This window comes from Poecile atricapillus, chromosome 1, assembly GCF_030490865.1.
Source record: "Poecile atricapillus isolate bPoeAtr1 chromosome 1, bPoeAtr1.hap1, whole genome shotgun sequence".
Classification (NCBI taxonomy): domain Eukaryota; kingdom Metazoa; phylum Chordata; class Aves; order Passeriformes; family Paridae; genus Poecile; species Poecile atricapillus.
The window spans coordinates 5132213-5154855 of NC_081249.1; the positions used below are offsets into that span (position 1 = coordinate 5132213).

A 22643-nucleotide genomic window follows, 5' to 3' on the forward strand; every position below is an offset into this window, starting at 1 on the left:
TGGAAATGTACCCCTCTCCCTCTGTCTGGTGTCCCTTGGGAGCAGGACAGAGGGGAAACATGGACAGTGAACCTGGGGGAATTGCTGGCAATCCTGGGAAAATCCCTCCCTTCCCTCTCCACCCTGCCAGCTGGGCTAAGTTTGTAACACAGAGTCTTAACAAGGTTTAAAAAGAAAAGAAAAAAAATCATTAAAACCCCTTCTTTGTCACTCTTTGGGGCTTCCTGATTTTCTGCCAGTGACAGAAGAACATCTTTTTCCTTTCAGAGCCAAGCTGAACATCTTCCCCTTTTTGCAGGGGTTGTGTTGCAGTTATTTGGAGCTGATTTTCACAGTCAGCTTTTGAGCCTCTACAAACAGCAGATGTTTTGCATTTATGGGATGGTCTCCAAGCACACTGCAATGGCAGCTTTTATTGGGTTTTCATTGACCTCTGCAATTACTGTAAAAAGGAAGCAAATACTCAGCATCTGCAGTGATTGAAAGCAGAATGTGTTTTTGGCTGCGTGACCTGAATACCTCTGTGCCTTCATTGCTGCTTATGTTAGGTTGGCCTCATAAAAATGACAGAAAAAATTGTGATATAATGAATCCTTCCCCAGAGATCAAGAGTGTGCCATATGCCAAATTGTGCTCTGAGACAAGCTGGCCAGGCTGTACAAAGCCATCTCTGCCAAGCACAAACTGCTGGGTTTATATATCCTTTAGCTATGTGCAGCATAAAAACCCCCAAATCATCGACAAAAGTTTTCAGCATGAGCTTAAATAAGTTGTTTGGACTTTGGTCACCTCTACAGCAATGTTTACCTGCTCTTCCAAAGGAGATTTAGAGCTGCTTGTCTGAGAATGAGCAGTGTTGTCTCAGACAGTCCTGGCTGAGTTTGCTGTGCTGATTGTGCAGCATCCATCATCAGACACCATCTAGAATCCAGTGGAGAGCTTCACTGCTTAAACCCTTCTTTTTTCCCCTCTTTTCCCCCCCCCTCTCATTTTTTTTTAAAAATTAATTGCTTATGATTTGAACTGGTGCTGTTAAAATAGTTGAAGTTTTGAAGTTGCTCCAGTAATTCAGAAGATGAGTATTTTTTATGATGATAGGGTGACTCCTGGGCCATGACATAGATTTGCACTGCCATGTCAAAGGTCCCTAGGTGTTTTTTCTGTCTTCTGGGTAATGCTTTTTCACCTGAGCCCAGACAGTGGCCTCCTCTGAGTCCTGCATCCCATATAACAATCATGTCTAGAATTTTGGGTGCTACCTGGCAGCTTCTAAAACTGTGCTGAGTGTCTGGGCTCAGGTGTCCAGATGGTTTCCTGGTGCCCTCTCCTAAATTATGTTCTTTTAAAACAGAATTTATTTAGAATCACTGAGTATAAAATAGCAGAATTGAATTTTTCCATCACTTTTTTTTCCTTCCCCCATCAGCTTAGCAGATATTAAAGTTTTCATCTTTGCAATAAGCACTGGAAATGGAACAGCCTGCTGTTATATCCTTTCTAGCCTACAGTCAAATATATATTTGAGGTTTAATTCTTCACTGAGGCTTTGTTCAGATGCTGAAGAATTAGGAGAAAGAAGACAGTGTGTAGAATACATAACTAGGAAAAGTACACAGCTTGGTAAAGCCTCCCAGCAAGCAAGTGAAAGTGAGGGTAGCTACATCCCATCCTTTTTCCAAGTTGGAAAAGAAGTACTGAGGGCTATTTATACCTGATTATTTTTTTTTTTTTTCCTGTGTACAGCTGTAAGATGTACATTTCCAATTCTATTCTGAGAGTTCACTTCAGTCTGGTAGAGGATTAAAAATAACATAAACCCTCCTGGCTATACTGGGATGGCTTGTTCTTGTGGAGTGGTAACTTGCTCCACAAGTATTCTTAGCAGCCAGTGGAATTCTTGGAATAAAATCCTTCCTAGTACTAGAAAAGAACTCAGAATTCACAAGTTAGGCAATGCTGGTGAACTCCAGGCTTTTATAATTTGGCAATTGCGATGTTCAAATGGAACAGATTTTAAAAAAAAAATAAAAAAATAAGTGATTACTTAATATAAAGCACTCATTGTCCATAATTCATGTGGAAAGATGGCCTGTACTTAGATCAGTCAGTAAGATGATGTTTCAGAGTCTGGAAGACAGGCTTGGTATTTCTACAGAAAAAAGATAATCCATTATTTCATACAGAAATGCATCCTTGTAGAAATTTCTTGTACACAATGTTGTAGGACTCAGTAGTTTGTCAGCTTTAATTAGACCACATTTATGTAGTGGGGTGAGGGAAGATTGGAAACTGTTTTATTCCATTGGATGTACTCTTAATATGTAGGGGTTTTGCAACTTGAAATTGTTCTTCAGTAGAACAGAAACTTGATTCTGTTACAGACTGTATGCACTCAGAAACATCCTGATACCACCTGATATTCTGAATATAGTCTCTGCTCTCTCTGTATACTCTGGATGTCCACACCAAGACATTTTTAAGGGCTGTAACTTTCTGTAATAAAACAGATACTTGTTCTTAAAAATTATTTTGGAATTGATTTCTTGATACATGCTTTGTGTTTTTGTTCTTTCCTCTCTCTCATCTGTTGCTGGGGGATGTTGCAGGATCCAGAGATGCAGCATTTACTGACTGACCCTGAGAACTGCAGCCTGTCACTGAGCTCCAGCTCTGTGGCCACTGGGGAAGGAAGGCATGGGACATCAGCCATCAGCTTCCTTGGGGCCCTGAGGATACCTGTGAGTGCCTGTGCTGCTCCTCTCTAAGAACTGAGTTTTGCTTCAGAATTCATATTTCTAGGTGAATTCATAAGTTCTAGGTGGTGCAGTAGTGGATATTAACTTTGCATCAGAGTCTTGAAATGTGGAGGACTTTGGGCTTGGTTTATTTGGAGGAAAGGAGGCTGAGAGGAGACCTCATTGCTCCCTGCAGCTTCCTGGGGAGGGAAGGTGGAGAGAGAGCTGCTGATCTGTCTGATAATGTTCAGGAGACATTTGGATAATGACTTTATCAACTTGTGTCAGCCTGGGAGGGGCCTGGCAGTTGGGCAGGGTGGTTGCTGTTGACTGAAATAGTTTATTCTGTCCTAAAGTCTGTTCTAAAAGTTGGCTGAACCTAATGAAATGTAGTTGTTAAGGGTGGAATAGCAAAGAGAGTCCATAGGCACTTCTGTCTGTCAGAATTTCCTTCTATGGCTCCCCTTTCTACATTCCTCAGCATTGTTTTAAAAAGTTTTAATCTTAAAATCTCTTTTCTAAGAAGTTTCAGGCAGCCCAAATATTTGGACTGCTGGCAAAGGAAATGAAGTTTCCTCAAGGTCAGAACCTGTCATTTTTGATTGTCCTCTCAACCTCAAGCCTGAATGCAGAAGTAGATTATTGAAGAAGAAGATTATTTGCAGATTGATTTGGACCACGTGTAGAGTAAAAAAAATCCTGCACCCAACCACTGTATTCCTGCATCTTCTCATCATGTTCAGTCTGATCCTCAACTGTTTTTCCTGTGGCAAAGTGGAAGCAGTGGGTGAAAAATTCCTGCTGCTGCCACCTGGAATCTCTGAAACCTGTGGTATTTGTCCTGCCTGTTGATGGGAGGGAACACAGCTTCATGTGGAATGTGTGTGCTGTTCCTCAGGACAGCTGCAGCCCTCCATACCAGGGGTTTCAGAAATCTGGTTTCAAACAAGAAGTTGTCAGATAGTGAAGGGAATGAAGATGGGTTAATTTGGCAGTCCAGTTGCAGCTCTGTGCAGTAAATGCACTTTTATGTGCTCAGCAGGAAAGAGGATGGAGCAAGTGAGAGCTTTAAACAGGTCATTGCTCAATCTGTGATGTGCTCTTACATCTGCACTGTGTCAGACTGGTTTACTGGCTTTTTACAGAGCTGAAGAGTAAGGCAGCAATCTTGAACCCATCTGAAGGAAGGAGATAAAGAGCACAAAAAGATGCCAGTTTCTCTGGAACACACTCCACACCTGTGTAACAACTTTATTTAAGGGAAATAAATGGTGCAGGTGTCCCAAACAGTATAAAACCCTTCACATTCATTTCTGTGTTCTCTGCTCAGGTTATTCAGTACCATTTTAGTGTTCTCTCTTCAGGCAGTTCAGTACAATTGAAAGGAAATATGTAGGTAAAATACCACAGTCTGCTCAGAGTGCAAAGTTTCTGTTCTCAGAGGAATAATGCTTCTTGGGAATTCATGACAGAAAAATCAAAGCCAAAATGCTTCCTAGAAACCATTTTCATAATGCTCTGTGAAAGCAAATAGCTCTGTCAAGATGCTAACTCCCTGTTTTCATTATTCTCTCAGGGAGTTGTGGAGTTCTCCCTTTGTCTCCTGTTTGCAAAGCTGGTGAGCTACACTTTCCTCTTCTGGCTCCCCCTCTACATCACAAATGTAGGTGAGTATTACAGGAAAGGGGTACAGAATTGTGGCTACAAAGTCTCTGCAAATACGAGCGTGGAATAATAATAAGAAAATCAACATTACTGCTTCTGAAAGGCTTTCTCTGCTGCAGTATCAGGGGAGTTGTAAGTCACCAAGCAGGTTTATGAATTCAGTGTTATGAGAGGGTGTTTTCAAAACATGCAGAAGTGTCTGGCTTATCATCAGTAATTCCAGGCATAAATGCTGTGTCTTTGGCTCTTGCAAACAAATCAAAAAGTTTTACTTTCTAACAATACTTTTCATGACTGAAATGTACTATACATTAGTAAACATATACAAAACATTAGAAACATATACAAAATAATGTAAATGAGTTTTTTTATCTCTTCAGTGCTGATGTTTTGATTTTTTTATACTTTTAGTGTGTAAGATGGACCAACTTTTTAGCTAGGTCTGTTGCAATAGGAGAAGGGGTAATGATTTTAGACTAAAAGAGGGTAGATTTAGACTAGATATAAAAAAGAATTTTTTTGCAATGAAGGTGATGAAATGCTGCAACACCAAACCTGTGGATGCCCCATCCCTGGAAACATTCAAGCTCAGGCTGGATGGAGCTCTGGGCAGCCTGATCTAATTGACGATGTTCCTGCTCATGGCAGAGGGTTGGTCTGGATGATCTTTAAAGATCCCTTCCAACCCAGACCATCCTGTAATTCTGTGATTATAAAAGTCTCTTTAAATGTCTCTTCCAGTGAGAGTAATTGCATTCAAAAGTCTGTATTGCCAAATACCTCCTTTTGTTCTTATTTCTTTTACACAACATCATCTTATTATTCTGAATAAAGAATTCTGCTGTAAGATGCCTTTTCTCTGGCATTACAAGGCTGCTGAGATTTCCATGTTTTATAGTCCAGAAATGAGATAAATGTTTTGCTTCTCTCACCAGAGCATCTTGATGCCAAAAGAGCTGGGGACCTTTCTACACTGTTTGATGTGGGTGGGATCTTTGGTAAGTTTCAATGTTATTTCACTCTTGATCACAGCAGTTCAGGAAAGGCTCTGGTGTACACAGCTTAGATATTTTATCGTTCATATGCATTATTTCTACTCAAAAAGAGTAGCAGTAAAGGTACTGAGCTGAGAGTTGTGTTGAAAAGTGAAAATCTAGTAAAATACCTTCACAGACAGTGATACTGTTCAGCACAGATTGGAATAGTCAAATTATGGAATCTTTTATCTCCATCAGCTCTGGCCCATGAGTCTTGGTCACCACCCATCAAAATACTTCCTTTTGTCAGTCTAACTTCAGAGAACTGTGCCTGTTTGTTCAGTGGTGTGGATTTCGTGGGCACAAAGGTTAATGGCCATGGGTGTTCTGGTTTGTTTTTTTCTTGATGCCTTTTATAACTGTATGTGATAAAACTAGGAGATTATAATAATAATAATGAGGACTAGGCTATTCCTTTATAATTTGCAGGGTGACCACTGAATAAATTTTCATGCTAGTGCAGACAGTTTAGCTCGTTTCCCCGTGGCTGTGGGACATGGACAGAGAACCAAGTTTTCTATTGCACATGAGGAATTAAGAGACCAGTGAGTGGATACCAGAACTCCAGCAGTAGGGCCATGTGGCACCTGGTAAAAGGCTTTTTGCCTTGGATATTTGGAATAAATAACAAGGAGGAACAAGTGTCTGCTTCTGTTGCCTTCAGGTCAGAAGTGGTTGGGTTAATGAGGATGTTGCTGTGTGAATTGTGTAACTATGCAGTAAAAGCCATTGGGTTCTGTTTCATTAAATTAAACTGATGTCTTCTGTGCAGAACACACACTGAATGATTTCCTCACTCCTGTGTGTTCTTTCAGGTGGGATTTTGGCAGGTCTCATTTCAGACAGGCTGGAGAAGAGGGCATCAACCTGCGGAATGATGTTGCTGCTTGCAGCACCCACAGTAAGAGCCTGCCCCTCTCTCACAGCCGTGGCTGAGGCTGTGACACCATTCCCTGGACAGTTCTGCGGGCAGCATCTCCCAGCCTGGATGTAAAGAGTCCAGGCCAGACTAAAAACTGACATGAAAAGTTGAGCAAGTGTAGATACTGGGGCTTAACAAGCAAACAAGCCTAACGTATTTTTTTTTGTTACAGAATATATGGAAAGTTTCAATCTCTTGTAAAATGTGATGTTCAGTTGTTAGCCAGAATTTTAGCTGCTCAAAGGCTAAAATTTCTGAGCTGTAACTCTTGGAAAACCAGCAGATGGACATGAGAGAGACATTTTTTATTTCATTTTTTTCAAGAGTTGTATTCTGTGCTGTGTTGAAGTTGGAGAGTTTAAAATTGATCTCATAACACAGCCCTTCCTTCTGAAAGGACATAGAGGAGTGGGATCCTACCCCTTATCTCCCTTCTGTGTCCAATCAAACAATCATTCTACTGTGGCCTAAAAGGGTTTAGTAAAACCTTTTTTTTTATATTTCATGTAATATCAACTTAGGATAACCTTGTAGTTAATATGGAGCAAATGGGGAACCCAGGATTAGTCCATATGTTGATATTCTGAGTGCTTATTCATTCCCTTTACAGCTGTACATGTTCTCTGCAGTCAGTAAAATGGGCCTTGAGGCTACTGTAGGTGAGTATTTTTAAATTATTCTGCCTAGCTTTCTATGAACTTTGCATTTATGACCTTTGATGCTCTTTCTTTTTTTCCTTTATTTTCTATTTTATCTTTTCTTTAGAGGAAGAAGTATGGAATCAAATGCCATAGATTTGATCTCACAGGGTTTTTACAGGTTGAAGTGGGAAGGCAGGAAGTGAGTGAGGGGTGGCAAGAGAACAGATTAAGTTACCATCATTAGTCTTTCTGGAACTTATGTCAGCACAGGCTTTTTTATATTCCTTGTTCCAAATGTCAGAGATGTTTAAATATTGCCTGTAGTACTTTTGACAGCAGTATTAGCTTTATTTGAATAGGCTGAGCTCACCTGTTAGAAATGAAAACATGAGTTCTGGCAGTGGTGTCTCACCTACCTAAGGCCTCGTTCACTTTTAGGGTCCCCTGGTGCTGTGCAAGGACAGAAGGGAGCTGTATCTTGTGAGCAACCCTTGTACTCATGGTCAGTTTGGTCAAATATTCCCCTTCTTTCTGTGACCTGCCAGGATCAGTAAAGACCCGGGAAGTGCTTTTAGTCTCAGCCCCATCTGCTGGTGTGTTTGAGAATTCACATCGTGGAGTGAGCATTAAAAAGAGAGAGGAATGGATATGGTTTTTGTCCTTTCCCAATTCTGTATTGGGTCAGGGGAGCCAAGGAAGGATTAAACCACTTGGGAGCCATAGGCTTTGATGTCTCCTATGGTTATGGTGAACAGTTTTTCATGCAACTCACATTTTTAATTTTTTTTTTTTTATTTTTAACTTGTAACAGTGATGCTGCTTATCAGTGGTGCCCTGGTGAATGGCCCTTATGCCCTGATCACCACTGCTGTCTCTGCTGACTTGGTGAGTTTTCCCCTGTGACATCTGGCCTCCAGAGAGAGCCCTTTGACTCCTGCAGGGTCACCAGGGAAAGGGCTGCAGTGTCCCAAAGCAGAGGAGAAAGGAGCTGGAAAGACAGCACTGCACTCAGCCACTGAGATTTGTTTTAGAGTTTGTGTTTTAGCATGAATGAATGCCATGCTTGTGAGAGGCTTCTAAATTATTCTTGACCACTCACAAGATTGTGGGTGACAGCCCAGATGGAACCTGAAGGTTGCATGCAAAGCCAGGCCTCTATACAGGTGCCTTATCCCCTTCTATATTTTAAATTTTTAAATGATTGGAGGAGCTGTACCTGTGTGAGACATGAGCTAGTGATTTAATTCCCATCAGAAAGCTCTATCCGGCACAGACCTTTACAGAAGTAAAGGTATTTAAGCTGTCAGCACTTCCAGCAGTCTCAGGTCAGCCAAGTCAAAAATACCATGTGAAAACATTAACATTTCTCAGTAGGGAGACTTTGGAAGTTTGTTTTGTAATGTGCTGGTTCTTAAGGGCACCAGGCAAGAGGCAAAAGTCCTCTTATTGTCTTAAATGCAGGAAAAGGAGCAGGGCAGAAATCTCCAGGCATCCTCTGGAGCCCTGTCCTTGGTCTGGAGGACCAAGGTGCCCACCAGGCAATGCCCATTTCACCCTTAGCTGTGTTCCAGGGGCTGACAGAGTGCTGCAGGCATCTCCAGAGCACAGAGGCAATGTGGAGGGGTGGGAGATGGATGGTGCTAGCAGGGCTCGTTCAGAGCTCAGCTCAGGATGGGTCTCAGCCATCTCTGTCCCTCCAGGGTACCCATAAAAGCCTGAAAGGGAACGCAAGAGCCTTGTCCACAGTGACGGCCATCATCGACGGGACAGGATCTGTGGGTAAGCCAAGGCCACCTGCCCCAGCTGTAGCAGGTTAAAACTAAGAATTTTTGAGGAACTGGGCTCTTCAAGTCACATTTTGTGAGGATTCAGAACAGTTTTGGAAATGGGGAACAGCACAAACTTAATCTGAAACCTCCAGTGGTCCCACACCTGAGGGTGGGAGGAAGGGAGGGGTCATGGATACTGGGCACAGACAGGAAAAAGAGATGGCACTGGGCTGTCCTGGGATCAGGGATATTTTATTTATTTATTCCTCCATATGGAAGGGAAAACTGAGTAAAATTCAGCTCAGTACTGGATGAGCATTTTGTTGAGCCAAAGGCAGGTGTTTATCACACATCTAAGTCTTCCAGCTTCCCATCTCTACCAGTAATGTTTTGCACTTCCTGGGATCTTTTAATACATCAGGTAATACTGAGTTAACTAGGTGGAAAATGGATACTCTAATTCAGAATAACTACATTTCAGTAGAGTGAATCTTACATTGCACAGTTCTCACAGTATATTATATAAAATACCAAAATATAATGTTACTAGTTAAATAAATATTATTTAATATATTAAATAAATATGTAATTAAGTATTATATTTTAGGTGCAGCTCTGGGGCCTCTCCTGGCTGGCCTTATTTCCCCTTCTGGTTGGAACAACGTGTTTTACATGCTCATGGTGGCAGATGCTTGTGCCTTGCTAGTAAGTCTAAAAATTTACATGATATGTATTTCCTCTCTGCTAAACTATCCCAAAATGCAAATTGTCCTTTTGCCATTTAAATATTCTGTGTTGTATTAGACTTCCAGTGGTGTAGGAGATTTTCAGTCTTAACGGCAAATTTGCTTGTTTTAAAATTCTCATCTCATAATTCTCGTATAATTTTTTGATTAAAAAACCTTTTTTATTTTTTAATCAAAAGTGCAGATCAGTTCTGATGCACTTCAATTCCTGAGCAAATACCCAGCTGTTAATTGCTGGCTGAGCAGCTCAGAGCAGGCATAATTGCAATTAAACCTTCATATTTAGACCTAGAAGTTGCCTCAGATTCCACTCACAGAAGAATCACTTGTGTGTTCTTTTGATCAAAGCCATACAAAATGTTTTCCTACGTTGCTGTATCACCAAAATCACCCTGATAATGAAGCTGTTGAAAGTTAATACATCCCATTTTCCAGATGGGCCCTGAAACATCTGTTCTAAATTTGATGAAGAACTGGCAATCCTGGCTTTTGACAGTAACCAGGAGCAGATGTTTGGTGAAAAAAGAGTGCACAGGTGGTGGCTTGGTCCAAAGCACTGAGCTCTGGGCTCCTGCAGAGGAGCTGAGAGTGTCAGACCATTCCCTTCCTGGCACAAGAAAATCAGAAAACCTTTGAGTCACAACTGAGGCATTTTTTTCTAAATTCAAATTAAACCCTGACTTTAAAAGTAACATTTTCATGTTTAGGAGTAATTATCTGGAAATTAAATAAATAAATAAATAGCTGAAGTGTTTTGCCACTGGTAGTCAGCAGCTTTATCCACAGCAGCAAATCCTGGTTTGTGCTGGTTTCAGTATTTGGTATTTTGTGCTGCAGAGTGAGGCTTGGGAGGTTGTCAAATTTTTCCTAGATAAAGTTCTCGTAGTTTTTCTCCTAGAGTTATTGATTAAAATGGAAAAAATGCTACATTTCTTTGCAGAATCAATTAAAACACCTTTTCAAAGCTCTGGTTTTGAGAGGTTTCACTCTGCATTTGTAATAAATCCTTTTTTGCATAACTGTTCTGCTTTTCCTGGTTTTTGCAGTGCAGCCTGTGTTCAAATATTATTTCTCCAAGGATACCTCAAGGGGGCATTAGCCTCTTGTGTGGCATTCAGTTGTGTCATTCTTGGCCACTTCTGTGCCTCTGAAAATCTTTAATTTCTTAAAACATCCATACTTACAACAGTGAGCAAACTTATATGTATAATAATGAGATTCTGAGGATAACGTAACCTGAAACAGTGAGGAACCCTGAAACCAATTGTCTTTATTGTACATGAGAACCATCAAATTGTATTTGTAAAATCATTTTCCTGCTGCTATCTCAATAATCCTTTTCAAGTCCACTTGAAAGCCCTGATGCTGCACAGACAAAAAAACCCGACTGTCTGTACTGACCGTGACTAATATGGGATTAAAGCTTTTCACACACAGGGTTGTTTTTGGCAAATAGCAGCTAAAATACTTCCATGCCCCAAAATTTCTTTCTGACACGTTTTCTTGAAGCCTCGGGGTCCCTCTGCTGGTTTCTTTACACATTTGCTGGTGAAGTAACCAGAAAACCATTGTGGTTTTTATGAAGAAATTGACCTCTCAGATGCAAAAAGGAAATTATTTTCCTCTTGCCTGCTTATTGTGAAAGCTCCTCTTCCAGACACTACTGAGCATCTGTAAATCTTTATTTTTTTTTTAAACCCAGTTCAGCATTACAGGGTAATGTTTCAAATGAGAAACTCTCCAAATAACAATGAATAATTCTGCTTCTAGTTTATCTGGATTATACTAAAGAGATTTTGTGATTGTTTTTGCAGCTCTTACTCCGTCTAATCCAGAAGGAACTTCAGTGTCATGCAGATCACACCCTGTAAGTGTTTTGTGTGGCTGCTGCTCTTTAATAACACTTTGAAAACACATTTCTAAGCCTTCTATATATAGCCATAAATGATAAATTAAGGTTAGAGACCTCCAAGATCAATTCCAACCTTTGTCCCATAGTACCTAAATGTAGACTGGGCATGTTAAGGTTTGTGTATATCCTTTTCTGTTTTAATTCTGCTTCAAAAGAGTAACCTCAGTTTGATGTTTTCAAACCATGGACATGTTCCTTTAGAATTTGAAAAATATCTGAAAACGTACCTCTGTCACAGTCTCTTGTTTGTGGATTGTTTTTTTCTCAAATATTCAATCTTCCATGGTGAAGGTGTGGAATTGCCTGCCCTGTGTTTAATAATAGTTTAAAATGTAATTTTTTTCCAAAAGTTCTCCCTAAAGAAAAGGGTGACTCTGAATTTGCAGTATTTTGAATTGAGAAGAAAAAAAATATGTAAAAAAATCCAGTGAATCAATACACAAAATCTAAATTGAGCCCCTTGATTGTAGAATTTTGGACAAGTAAAACGGAGAGAACAGAAAAATGCACAGCAGGGGCTGGATCCTGCCTTTTGGTGTTTGTTCTGCCTCACCCCTCAGCTTTTCCTGCCTGCTTTCTGTTCTTCCCCAGGTTCAAAGAGCACTGAGCTACGAGACCAGAGCTGGGATAAGGAGTGTGCCAGTGCATGGAGCTCTCCCTGAAAACCAAACCCCATGGGACACCTTATTCTGTATTTGAAGGGTGTGGTGAAGAGCCTTGCAGGTTTACTGGGGGCAGTGTGAGACAGGTAAATCCCTGAAGCTCTGATTTTTGCACATGAATAAGTACCTCAGGATGGCAACTGTTCATCAGATGAAGAGATGGGACTTTGGGAAGGTTTCAGCAGCACGCCTCGACTGAGCCAAAGAGAAATACCAAGTGCCTTTTTTATTTCTTTTAATAGGATGTTTTTAATTGAAACTATGAACTATGTGTATTTGCCAAAAATCAAGGCAAAGCCAGAGCAGGAGGAAGTTGAAATTTTAAATCTATGAGTGACTGTCTCAGTGGGCAAAGTGTGTGTCTCTTATGTCAGCTTGTGTACACTGAAAGCATCACTTTATAGAGGACAATATCAGCTGGTTATTAAGATGTGCTGCTATTAGTATTTGAAGCTGCTCAGACAATAATCATCCTGCTGTATTATTAGTTTCTAGCTACAGTACTACTTCCCAAGGACAGCATCCAGCCTTTTGGTAGGTTATAAAATAGAATTTACTCTTGGCTGTGTACTGCAGTTAGCAGTTTTCACAGATCCTCTGGATGGATGTTAGTCCTCCATTAGGAATGTACAAAAAAAGGAGTCCTAAGCAACAAAAAGCAGTTTATGAGTCAGAATTTCCAGTGGGGGCTCTAATGATTTTTCAGGGCATTATAAACTGGTTGTGCAAACGTCACAGAATTGTTTAGCTCTGCTCTGCTAGGCTGGGCTGATGTGAGAGGGGTTTCTTTGGGGTGGCAGAGAGCTGTGAAGTGTCCTGTGCTTCAGCTCACAGGACTGAGCAGGTGGAGCTGCCTTGGTGCCCACTGGCACAGGGGTCTCTGTTGGGTTTCAGTGCTGGTGTGTGCACGTGGAAGTCATCATCTGATCCAGGCCTTAATATCCAGAAATCTCTCTCAAGTGGCTCTGGGTTTCAGATTTGGAGCCAAAATATCAGAAGAAAAATTACCTGTGTGGGTGGTAGTTTGTAAGAGAACATTTGAGTACCTAGTGCTACCCAGAAAATAGATGGTTTAATGTCTTCAGAACATATCATTTCTTTGTACAGCTGTCTGCTTTGCAAACAGAATGTTTCTGTGATTTTTTAAATTTTTTTTTTGGGATGTACAAAGTGAAAAGAAATCTTTTTTTTGTATGGGTGTTTATACCTAGATCACAAAGATTAGATAATTTAAACTGTGTGTTGTCCTTAACTGTATTTATTAAAGTTCTAGGCCTTTGTCTTGCTCTATGCTCTTAAATTTTGTGAGGCAGTGCAATTTATACTTGACTAGCAAAACACTTTAAAGCCCTACAAAATATTGAGGAATGTCCCACCAGCTGCTGGTAACACTTCATTTCCAGGGCTGCTTTGTAGCTGCTCAGTCTTTGATCACTGGTTTGATCCAGCAGGTTTGATTCACGCTTGTCCTGCCAGTCAGAATGGGCTCATTTTTACCTGTTCTGCTGAGCAGAGATGCAGGGGTGGCCTCAGACCCACAGGGACTCGGGGAAGGTGCCAGGTCCTTGCAGGGAGCTCTAGGAGGGTCCTGTTCCTGCACTCACCTGCATGGAAGGCTGACCTCACACATCTTGAGCAAACCAGGGCGGGGGATACTCAACATGTGAACTCAGAAATCTGGGCTGTGGGTAAATGTGAATTGTGCAGCAATGTTACTTGAAAGGACTTCCATCCTCCTGGAATGGGAAATTGCTCCTGGAATGTCAAACTTGCCTCAGCTCAGCCAGGCTGAACCTGGGGCTCTGCTGAAACAGCCTCTGATGGGGCAAAAATAACATTGCAACACCAAAACAGCTCTCCTGGCACATCTCCAATGCGTGTGTGGCAAGGGAGAGATGGATGGAGCACCATCTTCAGCTGGGAATTCCAATCCCTTTCCCCAGAAATATGTGTAGAGCTTTATACTAGTTTACTGAAACAGTTCAGACTCTGCTACGCTCAGATTTTGAGAAGCTGTTCCCTGTGGGCTGGAGTCTGAGGTTAAAAAGCTTTTGGTTGTATTTCTGAAGGTATTTAAGTGTGTTTTGGGTTTTATTTGTTAGGGCTGCTGTTGTTATTTATTTATTTATTTGAATAGCTTTTGCACTGCAGTGACTCGGGTATGGGGTAATGACAGATTACATTTCAGTTCCTCCAAGCTACAAATTTGTTGGACAAAAAGATAAAGATTTGTTTTTCTTTTTTAAAAAAACTGAATAAACGGTGTGTTTTGTTAGTATCAGGTGTCTATATCCATTAATCTGGAAATGGGCAAGACTGACAAAATTTTGTATGTAAAAATGTGAGTGACCAGGAGGTACAGCCAAATTTAAATGCGACCGCAGGGTTGGTTTGTTGGGGTTTTTTTAAATGCTGATTATTGTGAATTTTATCCATTCACCATCCTGTGTTGAATAAAAATAGATTCTGTTCTAAACAGAGAAGTGTTGAGTACTTTATCTTTTACATTTCCATGAAGAAATGCTGCTGCATTTATTGGTTGGAAGGACAGACATCCCTGCTGGGACATTTGCCTGAGTCAGGGGCTGAGTGTGGCTCTTTTAAGGTGACTCTTTGTTGTCTGCTTTGCTTCCTCTTCAGTATATATGGGTTTGACATGGAAAAGCTTCATCCTTTCTCTCTCACTCTGATAATCTCTTGTCTTGATTCTTTTAAAATGTTTGAGGGGGTTTTTGTGCCTTTGCCCAACATGCAATGTCCAAACCACAGATGTGCTGGGGAAAAACTGATTGGAAAGGAAAACAGCTTCTGGTTACAGAATTTCTGACAAAATTATGTCCACAGTGCCTCCTAGGAATAGGCAAAGAGTAGCTGGGGTGCCTTATAAAAGAAGGGAGACTCAAATCCCAGTTTCTTTTCTGATGGGGAGCAGGAGCCTCCCTTGTGAGAATCTTTGTGAAAGCCCTGGCTGTTGCTGGACCTGCTGCAGGGGGAGGTTGTCTCTGTGTGTAGGAAGGGTATATAGGGTGGGAAGAAGGTAAATAACTCCAGGGACAGCAGTGTCAAGTGGAGACTCCTTTTGCCTCAAAGTTCTGTGAACCCACTCCATGCACCAAGACTCAATCCTGTGTGTTTTGCTTGTAAGGGAAATTCCAGAAGGGATTCTGCCATTTGTTTAAGGAGGTTATTGCATGTGCTTCTGGCATGACATCCTTAGAATAACAGTGGGAATCCTCCACGGGTGTTTGTGCCAGTGCTGTGCTGCCTCAGACTCTGGCTGAACTCGTTGTGTTCAGGCCCAGGGTTCTTTGCTTGCTGCTGGAAGGTTTCTGCAGCGACTGATGCCCGGGGTTGTTTGTGCCAAAAGTTCTGCTCAGGATTAGGCAGGTGTAAGATGCTGTAAATTAAATCAAAGGGTGTTTAGAGCTGTTGGAGGTTGACGGTTTTCATACGGAATTAATTTGGGGAAGATTGATTACAATTCCATCAAATGACGAGGCCCAGGATCGGTAATGGTGGCATTCTCTGGTCTGAACTAAATTTATAGCCCTTGTGCTATGTAAGTGGTTAGATCAGATTATTTCATGGCTTGTCCCAACCTCTGGTGTGATGTTCTGATTGCTGAACCCCTTTCACCTTGGAGCAAGGCTGCTTTGGTGGTGTTTTGCTCTCTGCTGAACCAGCCAGGGGATGGTGGGGACGTGTCCTGCCCTGCTGTCACAGCCTGCAGGGACTGGGCAGGGACTGCAGACATTCCTGGGGCTTTGTCTGCTGCTCTGGGGACCTTGGACTACATTTGCTGCCATGCTGAGTTAAAAATGTGGCTGTCATCCTTATGGCTGGGGAGAGGGAACGGGAGGATTTAACTGCTGGTATAATTCAGCCTCGTGTCAAGTGACCTTAAGTGCCTAAGAGTTTAATAAACTGGGTTGTTATAAAGTGTTAGTTGTTTCCTCCTTTGTCTCCCTTCTTTTGGTTGTTTTCCAGTTTGGAATAAGGAGATAATTAGTTGATGCTTGGGGTGGTTTTTTGAATTTTTTTTCCTCTGTCTACCAGTTATGCTTTGGCTGCAGTGGAACATTGATTTCTCTGTAAACTGGGAACACAAGAGCCAAACTTCCTTCAGCATATTTCAAGATCCTGCTCAATTCCTGCATTGGGAGATCAGCTACAAAAATGTGTGCCAAGTCTCTCCATGCTGTACTTAACACTGAGGATTTTAAGGATGTTTTCTTCACCTCATGATGATAGTGGGGTAGGGTTTCTCTCCCTCCTTCTCTTACAAAGCAGCTGACAAATACCCACATTTCCACAATATCCCCTTTGGTCCAGCTGTTTGTTTCAGCAGTGGAGGACAATAAACCGACTTCCCATGTGCTGCCATGTAAAAATGAACTTTGGAACGCTGTTACAAGGCTGGAGTTATTTTCAGTTTATCTGGTACCTAAACCCTGAACAGGTGGTCTGAATTTCATGGGTTTTTCAGAAAGCAGCAGCTGCTTCCAGCGTTGGGGCCAGAACTGGAAGCAGCAGCCTGAGTTGCTGTGTTGGAACAAGGTGATCAATAATGTCTGAGTTCTCACCTTCTCTTCCCTGTGATGTGAAGGGTGGTTGGTGTGGGCAGCCCATCACAGCTGAATGACACAGGCAAAACCTTTGGAAGGGGTGAGTTCCCTCTGAATCTTCCACCAAACACACCACTGTTATTTCTGCTGCAAGGACAGGGTATTATATTCGAGTCTGAATCACCCAAGCCACATGAGGCTTCAGCTTAGTAAGTACAGCAGGTTCTGAATTTTATTCTTAAATTCCTTATTTTATTCTTAAATTGTTCAGATCATCTGGGTGGAAGCAGCTGAATGTTGTGTGGCAGAACCTGCAGGTTTAGTTTTATACTGAGAGGTAACAATGGGATTCAATTTAGCCATTGCTGTTAAAAGTCTTTATAAATCTTCCTCCCCCTCTCCTTCTGCAGCTGTTCAGTTACATGAAAGGAAGAAAATATGATAAAAAAGAACAAAAGAGGTCAAAAGATGTCTCAAAAGCATACTCTTTCTTCCAAATTTTGCTCACTTGCTTGGCACCAAGGGAGATCCACTATCACAGCTGGTTTGTGTGTCTGCTGTAAATCTGAGCAGTTGCTGAAAGCAGAGAAAAATAGGAACCTTTGGGTTGCCTTGCTCTGGTTTTCACAGTGGCAATTCTCAAAATAGATGTCGCCAGCCCAAAAAGGCAGAACCAGGGTGACTGACAAATCTGGGGTGCAGGCAGAGAAGCCCAAGGATGTTTGGTGTAGGACTGATCCCTGTGTTAGAGCTAAATTAGATAGATTAAATTCCTATACAAATCCCTGTCAGGCATATAATGAAGCTCTAAATTTACCCCAGGTGTCAGCAAATAATCTTTTGAGCAGGGTGAAATCCATCACCAGCAAAGCATCTAGAAATGGAGCTAGAATGGCTGAAATCCTGTGAACATCTGAAGCAGAACTAACACATGCATTTCTCAGAACAATACTCACTGTCATTTGAAATGAGACCTCCTGGTAGAAAGGTTGCAGATGATGTAAGCCTTACAGTAACAGGGAAAACAAAGCTCCCTTGTTTGCCTGCTTGAAGTCCTCCAATAAAATAATGCATCTGTCAAAGCAGCATCGAAATGTCATTCTTCTGTGCCATCAAAAGGGAAATGTTATTCCTGGTTCCCATACACAGGGTTTTTTCAGGCCTCCCAGACCCATAAAAGCAGTCAAAAGGTATGATTAGCAGCTCTGGTGCATTCACCTTTTGCATCTCTGTAAACATCAGGACCTGCCTTCTGCATTGTTTTTGCTGTCTGTGTTTTTCAAGCACTGTTGGAATTGTTCACGTAATAAATGGGTTCTGCTTGGACCAACAGCAAAAACCACCCTCATGATAAAATGACTTGTTGGTCTTATTTTCTAGCCCCCCCCCCCAAAAATAAAATGTGCTGCATGCCTTCTGTGCAAGTTTAGTATTCTGTGGCGTGAGTCTGTTTTTCAAGCAAGTTTGCCCAAGCAATTACTTTGTGAATTACATTTTGATTCACCCAGAGTCCAATCCTGGGTTGTTTTGGAGCAGCCTTTGCTGGGCTCTGCCTGTGCAGGTGTCTGAGCTGCCTTGCAGCAGCTCCTGCTGGAGCTGGGCTGGGTGCCAAGGGCAGGATGCTTTCACCATCCTGAGTGATGGGTTTTGTGTCTCAGGAGGAGCTGATGGAGTTTAACCCTCCTCACCTTTGGAGTGAGAGGCAGAGCTGAAGGCTCCCAAGGGATCACGACCAAAGGAACAGGGAGCACCCAGGGAGCAGCAGAGACAGCACTGCTCCATCTTGGGGAGCATTTTGGGTTCCAGAACCACGAGGAGAGTGTGGGGCTCCTCTTGGGTAGTGTTGGGATATCTTAATCTTGTTGAGGTCTGCGTATCCTTGCAGAGGACTCCGTGGGAATTCATAAAATTAATATTCAGCAATGCTAATGGTGCTGTTTGTTGCAATGTGATGCTGTAACACACCAGCAGTATTTAATTCACTGAGCCACCACCAGTCTCAGTGGGGTGTGTGTTTGAGGGGGAAGGAAGCCTGTTACAGTCAGGTTATGCCTTCAAACTTTGCAGACTCTCCCAGACACGGGGGTGCTCACAGACCTGCACACAACCCAGGCACTCTGCTGAGCATCACCTCCTCTTCAAACACAGCTCCAGCCTCAGCCACTCACCCTGGCAGTGTGATGTGGTCAGCTGGGAGGAGGGGAGAGCGGTGTGGAGAAATAGAACAGACCAAAGGCACCATTTTATGAAGAGAAACAGAGTGATGTGTTGTCTTTGGCTTTCTCCCTAGCGCCGGGGCCAGGCGCTCACACGCTCCAAAGTAAGCAGGGCTTGGGTTCCTCTGCAGGAATCCTGTTTGGCTGCTGAGTGAGTCTGGCTCTGGGGCTTTGCTGCTGCCCCTGGGCACAATTCCTTGGGCAGAGGGAGGCAGAGAGCTGCTGGTTCTGCTGGCAGAAGGGCTGGATGGCAAATTGATGGCACCCCTTGGGTGAAGTGGGGCAGGGGGAAGAGTGTGGAGCCCCTTTGACAGTGAAGCAGGGAGTGGGGAACAGCACTGGCCAGAGGAGATGATGGTGATGATGAAACAGCAGCAGGGGAAAACAAATGAGTAAAAGTGCAGGGAAAAGGTGTGGGGTTGGAGAAAAGAGCTGGGCACAACCCTGTGCCTTTTTTAGTGGTGGGCTCCTGGGTTTTCACTCTATTTCTGTGTGTTTATTTCTGTACGCCCTTGATCTCAGTTCCTTGATCTCAGTTTCTTGTTCCTGATTCAGTTTCTTGCCTGAAAACCTCCTTCCTGCCTACTGGAATCTTTTAGGCAGGGGCTAAGGCCCAGGGGGAGGAAAGCCTTCACATCCAGTGTCCAGGCTGTGGGGAAGCAGCTGAAGGTCAGAGGATAGGATTTTGGGGGGAAAAAATAAATTTGTGTGAATGCAGTGAAATCCATTCAGAGATGAAGGAAAAGGAGAAAGAGGAGGATGAAGGACTAGGAAAGAGACATGGCTTCAGCTGTGTTGGAGCATGACTGGAGTGGGTTCAGCCTCTAACAAAGCCCCTCTGCAAGAAGCTTCTCACTGAAAGGTTTGCCTGGGGCCACCTTTGATGGAAGGAGAGTGCAAGAGGGAAGGAGAGGCAGGGGCTGAAACCCAGCACTGGGCTGAAAACCTGGGCTGTGTCCAATCAAATGGAGGCTGGAGAAAGCAGAGTGAAAAGTAATCCAAAAGTAAAATAAAATTCAAGTTCTGTATAAGGCACTCCATCCCCCCATAAGCTACTTCCAGTTCATTTTCTGCATTACTTCAGTGCTGCCCTCTCTGCTGACCATGCCATTAATCCACGATGTTTACCGTTTCCTCAGGAAATTGGATTGTCTTATTGCATGAAAATCTCTGTTCAATTTTCCTCAGTGAGAGTTTCTGGCTCTCAAAGTTCTAGAGGGAATCTTATATACCTGACATGGATGAACAGTCAGGTTCAGTAAAGAGGAAACAACCAAAAAGAAGAGCCACAAATGTGTTATTTGAAGGCAGACAATAATGATTTGCCATCCATTCTTTTGAGTTCCTTTAGTCCTGACCTGTGATTTTTGGAGATGGTAAGGACGCTCTGGAGAGTTGTGTGACTCTCAGGAAAAGTGACACTCAAGTACTCAAAATTTTGGGAACTTAGTTTAAAATGTCCCCATTTCATGTTGGCTTCAAATGTTCTGGCAGAGCAGATCAGACACTTTCAGTGCCACTGGAAGCTTTTGTCATCTTTTTTCACATGGATTCTGTGGCAGTTTTTTGGCCTCCCTCCCTAAAAGCTGAGACTCTTTAATCTTCTCTATTGAGAAAATGTTCTTCTGCCTGTTAATGGAAGCAGCACTGCACAAACAGAAAGAATATGAGAAAATACCTACATCACAGAAAAAATGTCATAATAGCTGAGAGATTATCTAGCTGTTTATGAAGACTGGTGTTTTTAAAATGTTAACATAGAAAGTCTAATTTTTAATGTACTGCAAAGAACTGTGCAAAGTCTGCTTGACCCCCCCAGGAATTCCACGTGACTCGCTCTGAAGTGATGCAGCTGAGGGACAATCTCCCACCCCCTGAAAAGCTGCCCCAAGCAGTGAAACCCTTTGCAGACATCCCTGCTGCTGTGCTGATGTTGTTGGAGGGGGTGGTCAGACGTGGAGGCTCCCAGGGATGAGTCAGGGATGCAGCAATGATCACCTCATGCTCTGCCCATGCCAGGTCTTTGGCCCAGACACCCCCTGTCCCCACCTCTGTGGCACAGATTGCATCAGGCTGGCACCAGGATCAGCAGCCCTCAGTCTTGGGGTTAATCTTTGTGTTGCCAAGACTTCAGGGTGTCTGAGGTCTGCTTGTCAGGGAGATGGAGGAGCTGATTTACAGTGAGTCACTGCACAGCTCCGAGCTGCTCACATGGCAGCCTCCCAAAACAGGCATCTGAAGGAACTTCACTTTCCTGCACCACATAAAATGCCAGGCAGCTTTCTTCAAGTCGAGCCATATATCCCTCCCCTCCAGTCTGGGATCAGAGGCTGCAGCCCCTGCTCAGATTTTGCTGCCAAGAGCATGAGCCAGCCTTGCCCAGTGGAGGGAATTGATTTTTCCACTTCTTGGCCATCATCCCTCTAAATGATCTAGTGGGTGACTCCAGGCACACTTAATTTCATTTAATCTTTTCTCATCAGCTCTTGAAAGTTCCAGTTGGGTCTCTTAATTTCTTCCAGAGCCTTATGAAAGCAGAGCTCTGGGAGCTGGGCTTTCCCAGCAGCTCTGTTCCAGGGATGCAGCAGGGTTATTAGCTGTGTTAGCCCATGTGTGTGTGTGTGTGTGTGTGTGTGTGTGTGCTTTGCCTTGAGAGCTCCATGTCCTGCAGAGGTGCCTGGGACAGGATTCCTGCCTCTCTCCTACTTTAAATGAAAACCTAGGAACAGGCAGCTGGATGGAGGAGGTGGCAGTGGGAAACAAAGAGGTAGGAAATGGAAAGCAGAGAGGGAAGGGAGGCTGAAAATCAAGCAGAGAGGTTGCAATGGAAAGGAGGGCAGCCAAGGCTCTCTGTAGGCACACCATGGCATGGGCCATGGAGATTCCTGGGCTCCTGTGGCTCCTGGGGGTGGTGGAAAGTGCAGGAGGGAGGTTGGCTGTGCCAAGGACCTGCTGCCTCTGCTATATGAAAGGAAATGCTTGTGGAGAGTGAGCTCCTTCCACACTCCTCAGGGAAAGGCAATGGCTGTGCACCTCTGGGAGACCTTCAGGAAACCAACCTGGGACCTGCCAGCCATTGCAAGTGGAGTAGAAAACAGATCACTGAAAACACTGCTAACGTACAGCAGGAGAAAAAATGGGGGTTTCCCACAGCAGACAAAAGAGAAAAGCCAAGAAATGCCAGATGCTGTACTGGACAAGTGCTTTATGAAATGGAAGGATTGTCCATGGCTTGAGTCTGCTCTTCTCCAAGCCAGCACTGCACACACAGATATTTGTGAGGTAACAGGGATGGCTGTTTTCACTTCCACAAGATTTGAGCCTATTAACTGGCTCTGAGTGTTGAGACACAGCGAGAATTACTGGGAGGTGCCAGAAATTTCCCTACAGCTGTAAAGAGAACCAAGGCAGTATTATCACCGAGGTGGCCAAGGCTGCTGGATTGAAGAGCAAAGCTGGTTCCCCAGTGAGTAATCCCACATCTCCCGCCCACAGAGCTCTGCTTCTGCACCCCAGTGCCCTGGACCAGCCACGTCAGATGTCACAGCTCCCTTCCAGCCCACGTTCCTGGGGGTTTGCCATGGAAACCAGGATGACAGCGAGTGTGGCTGTACTGCGTGGCCTGGGAATGGGGCTGGGGTGAGCAACAGGACCCAAAAATGGAGCTGGAGCCAGGAGTGAGGTGGAGAGCTGTGCTGCAGGGTGGGGAGGGGCCAAGCACCACTTTTGGGTGTTTTCAGGGACCCAAAAATGGAGCTGGAGCCAGGAGTGAG

The 22643-nt window shown here is 43.3% G+C and overlaps 1 protein-coding gene across 4 annotated transcripts in view; it reads left to right on the top strand.

The window, feature by feature from the left end:
- SLC37A1 (solute carrier family 37 member 1) overlaps positions 1-14566 on the top strand; it is a 35043-nt gene extending 20477 nt beyond the window's left edge. For all 4 annotated transcript variants that reach the window (XM_058831493.1, XM_058831485.1, XM_058831511.1 and 1 more), the window contains exons 12-21: positions 2607-2738; positions 4312-4402; positions 5336-5398; positions 6253-6338; positions 6970-7018; positions 7812-7885; positions 8701-8779; positions 9377-9474; positions 11330-11382; positions 12019-14566. In XM_058831493.1, coding sequence (XP_058687476.1) covers positions 2607-2738; positions 4312-4402; positions 5336-5398; positions 6253-6338; positions 6970-7018; positions 7812-7885; positions 8701-8779; positions 9377-9474; positions 11330-11382; positions 12019-12034 — 741 coding nt within the window. In that variant the 3' untranslated portion in view covers positions 12035-14566. The remainder of the gene's footprint in view (positions 1-2606; positions 2739-4311; positions 4403-5335; positions 5399-6252; positions 6339-6969; positions 7019-7811; positions 7886-8700; positions 8780-9376; positions 9475-11329; positions 11383-12018) is intronic.
- The last annotated feature ends 8077 nt before the right edge of the window (positions 14567-22643 follow it).